The following is a 4,125-nucleotide window of genomic DNA, read 5'->3' on the forward strand; positions in this document are numbered from 1 at the left end:
CACACCTTTCCCTGGGCACTGACAGCCCTATTTGCTGTGCGACTCATTTAGCAATGCATTTCTGCTGAAAATATTGTTGCCTGAGACATTAGGAAAAGCTGGCTAGATGAGAAGCATTCCCATTGTTCTTTGAAACACACCTCAGACTGTGATGAGAAAATGGAATAAACAGATTTCCCAACAAAGGAGGACCATTTTCAAAGCAAGTGAGGATTAAAATGCATGGGTGTTTGGAGACCATAAGCTCAACTGATCTGCGTAACAGGATGGCTCACGACATGAAACAAAATACCTATTTCATTTAGTACCCACACTATATTACTTTTACATTATGCTCTTTAAAGCATAAAAAAAGACTTACTTACATGATTCCTACCCTCAGAATGAATTTACCCAGACTCATAGCAAAGATATATTCTCTCACCCCTATTGTAAGGAGAAGTTATAATTCAAACAATTTTGCAACAGAGAACATTGGGACAAAGCTATTTTAAAAAAAAAAAAAAAACACCTGAAGTTCTTTAAGGATAATACATTCTAGTGAGCCTAAGAATATGAGGAGTATAAAGCAGAAGTCTCTTTACAGCAACTGCTCCTTGGCATTGCTGGGCTTCATGCTAGAAAATAACAATTTCTTACTATTGTTTCATTTCTTGTAGTGCTGCACCCTGAGCTTGGCACAGATCTTTATGGAAGATGAATTTGTCAGCAGAAAAAGGTGGAGAGATATATGTTTCATCCACCAGCAGAGTGCTGAGGCATGGCCTTCTGTTGGTATAGGAAGAACTGCAGCAACGGCCCACACCGGGGTTCACGGGGCTTGCTTCATGTCTGATACACAACTGTCCAATAATGAGGTCAGCCTAGTTAAGACAGTGAGACAGAATACAAGAGATGGACATTTGCCACAAGTTGATTTAGATTTTCAGAAAGCTCTTGTGATAATTTAATGCCTAGCAAATTATAATTAATATTATAGGAAAGTTTGCTGTCTGTGTTGGAACATTCATGTGTTGCCATATTATAGATCCCTATGTTTCCATATCTATTGGGAAGAGACCTTAGCATTTAGCAACAGGTGTTACAGATATAGTGCTGAGGACAGCCCTTTTGCTTTTCATGTCAGCCATTTGAAACAAGCTTCTAGTTCCACACTTATTTCCAAATGCAGGAAAAGTTTCTGCCCTGATTCATGAAAATCAACAGAGGGCTTCTTTTCTGTATATATGAAGTTGAACTTTAAAAACACAAAAAGTCAATATCTGAAGCTAAGAATCATCCTTTCACATCTATCTGCACATGCATACATACATGCATGCATGCAGCTAGTAAAAAAGAAATTGGGCCAATGTGTGAGTGTCTTTAAGATTTTCCTAATAGGTTTCTTTCACCTTCCACATTTAAAGATATTTCTTAAATACCTAGCCGTAACTTTGAATAAATATTAACACATTTTTTGTGCATACTATGTATCAGGCCAATGTTGCATGAATTATTCAGATTATTTCAAGACAGCTGAGGATGGTACAACTTTTACTCTTAGATGTCAGATAAAGCAGCTCAAGCTTGATGACATCCAGTGTCTGTCCCATGTCATGTGACTAGTAAGTGGAGAAAGTAGGTTGGGGACACAGGAAGGTGGCCTCCAGGACCTGTACTCTTGCATCATCACACTCACAATGAGAAGAATCAGCCCCTGGTTGAGGTGACCTTACCCACAGGAAATTCTCCTTTTGATTTAAAATTTTGAGAAAGTTCCAAGATGTGAAGACTAACTAGCAAATAATTCCGAATCATCAAAATCAGGACAAGGGATAAAATAATTCTGTTCACAACAGTGACTCTAAGGGAGAGAGTAAATTAAAAATTCAGTCCATACTCACATGTATGGCATGAGTGACAAGGAAATAAAGATTACTAGAAATACTAAGTGGAAAGTCATCTTACTATCCAGAACACAGGAGTTACTCTGTTCTGTTCCCTATACTGTACCAAAAGGAGCAATTGTTCCTAACAATAAGATTATATACAAATGGCAAAAGCCTGAATGATCAATTTTAATCTGTCAAAAGTAAAGCTTTTTACCTTTTCTAAAATAAAGTAAACATTTAGTGAAAAAATAAAGGAGATCATAGACTTAATAACACAATGGTCATTCCATCTCTGCTGCCATGAAGACATCACACAGACACTGCTGAATGAATTGACCACATTTTCCACTGTCCTGGGACAGGAAGACCAACCACGGCACCTTCCAGAGCTGAGTTCTCTGGACCACTCTCACCACGACTCACAGAACAACCCGGAAAACCATCTCCATTTTGGCACAAAGGAGACGGGACTAAAGAACAGAGCCACTCACCGCTCCTTCCCCACAGACCAATCGCTTGTCCCCGCTGAGTTGACAACACGTGGCGGCTGTAGTCACCATTTTCCTGGTGAAAGTCATCGGCTCAGATGAGGTCAGCTGAGGGGCTTTCTTCATGTAAGCAACGAGAAACCTGAAAGAAGCATTTCCCCAAGTCCTGTTGAGTCAGTCATGAGCTTCTTGACCCCTTGTCCTTCTCACAGACCCTTTTTGGTGTCAGAAGACAGGAGGCATTTGCACCAGGCTTTGAGAAGTGCTTCCTCTGAGTTACTCTCTTGACACCCCTCACCCAGTCCCTCCTGATGCGGAGGCAAAGCCTGAGCAGGAGGCCAACTTCTACTACCAGCCTTAGTTTCATTGATCCTGTGATCTCCTGGTGTTTTGACTGTGAAAGGTTATGGCACAGTGGATACCTTTACTGCAAAAATCTGCAGGATTTGGGGACTCTGCAGCCATTTCTGCAGATCAGATGGTACAGGCCTTCTTCCCTGCCATTCCCAGAAGGAAAAAGGGGAAGAGGTGACTATGTCTGGGGGACAGTCAAGCCATCAGGTTCCTGACTTCCATGCAGGAGGGGCTGAAGTGAACGGAACCATTGCTCTCTACTTTAGGTTTGTATTTTCCCTGCCTGTTAACAATTGTAAGTCACTGAAAACACCATTTAAGGGACATACGCATTTTGCAGGTGATACTCTCCAAGTTTCTGAAAGAGGCCACAGCTTCGTGTCGCCATTGCCTGGCTTTGCTGGATGCATTTCTGCAGCTCTTGCTCCTGAAAGCAGAGCATTATTATAAACACTTTTCTCTCTTTGTGGTCACACAATTTTGAATATAAAATCAACCAATCTTTTTATTCTACTATGAAACCACTTGCAGAGGGTTTTTTTAAATATTAAAGATGGCAAAGCATGAATTTTGAAAATTATAGCAAATGAACACTAAATTTAAAACTTTGTTAATCATCAAAACTAGTTGGTAACAGAATTCAATTTCTGAATAAAAGGCAACAGTTCTTTCTGTACAAAATTCTTGTCTTTCTGAAGCTGTGCAAAAATGAACATTTCTTTTGTGCATCAAAAAACCTTTTTGGTCAACATTATTATTTATCAAGTCATTAGTTGCCAATTATTAATTAATAACTACTTAATATCTAGATTACCAATTCACAGGTGCAACTAGCTACTTGGTTATAACTGGATGTTATCACTTTATTTCTGTGTTTGTTGACTGGTTGTATGCTAGGGATGGAAACCAGTTTCTCACACATAGGAGGCCAAGGCTCTACCCCCAAACAGTGTTTTCAGTGGATGATAATCAATCTAGGTTTTCAGATTCTTCCTAAAATTGCAGAGCAACTTACCCCGTTATCCTGGCATTCAGGAGGGTTTTCAGATTGAAAACACTTCTCCAATAGCTCCTGGTATCCATTAGCAATTCTTTTTTTAATTTTATTTTAAAAATAAAAGGAGGAAAACAGGCACCCAGACAACAAGTTCTCTGGGAGCGGCAAGGCTCCTGGGTCCGAGTTTGTGCTAGACACATACCACCACGATTCCCAGCTGAAACGCTCGCACAGAGCCAGGTAGGCCCCATCCAATCCCAGAGGCCAGGACGCGAGAACAAAGACCCTGCAGACATTACAGACTGAGTCGCTGTGGCGGCAGAGAGGAGATCCAGACTGAGCAGCCAAGGGACTTCTCCAGCTGGGGGCTGGGCGAGCAGGCTCTCTGAGCCAGGCAAGCAGATTCACTGAGCCC

General features: G+C 40.9%; 1 protein-coding gene across 1 annotated transcript; it reads right to left on the bottom strand.

Moving 5' to 3' along the window:
* Positions 1 to 499: 499 nt before the first annotated feature.
* LOC102014195 (alpha-fetoprotein-like) lies at positions 500 to 3,140 on the bottom strand (the record flags this gene model as incomplete). The annotated part of the gene is given in 3 exon segments (XM_005414938.2): positions 500 to 863; positions 2,363 to 2,501; positions 3,043 to 3,140. Coding segments are annotated over 3 exon segments (423 nt in total). The 3' UTR covers positions 500 to 638.
* Between the last annotated feature and the right edge of the window lie 985 nt (positions 3,141 to 4,125).

This window comes from Chinchilla lanigera, unplaced genomic scaffold (genome assembly GCF_000276665.1).
Source record: "Chinchilla lanigera isolate Chin_1 unplaced genomic scaffold, ChiLan1.0 scaffold00210, whole genome shotgun sequence".
Classification (NCBI taxonomy): Eukaryota; Metazoa; Chordata; class Mammalia; order Rodentia; family Chinchillidae; genus Chinchilla; species Chinchilla lanigera.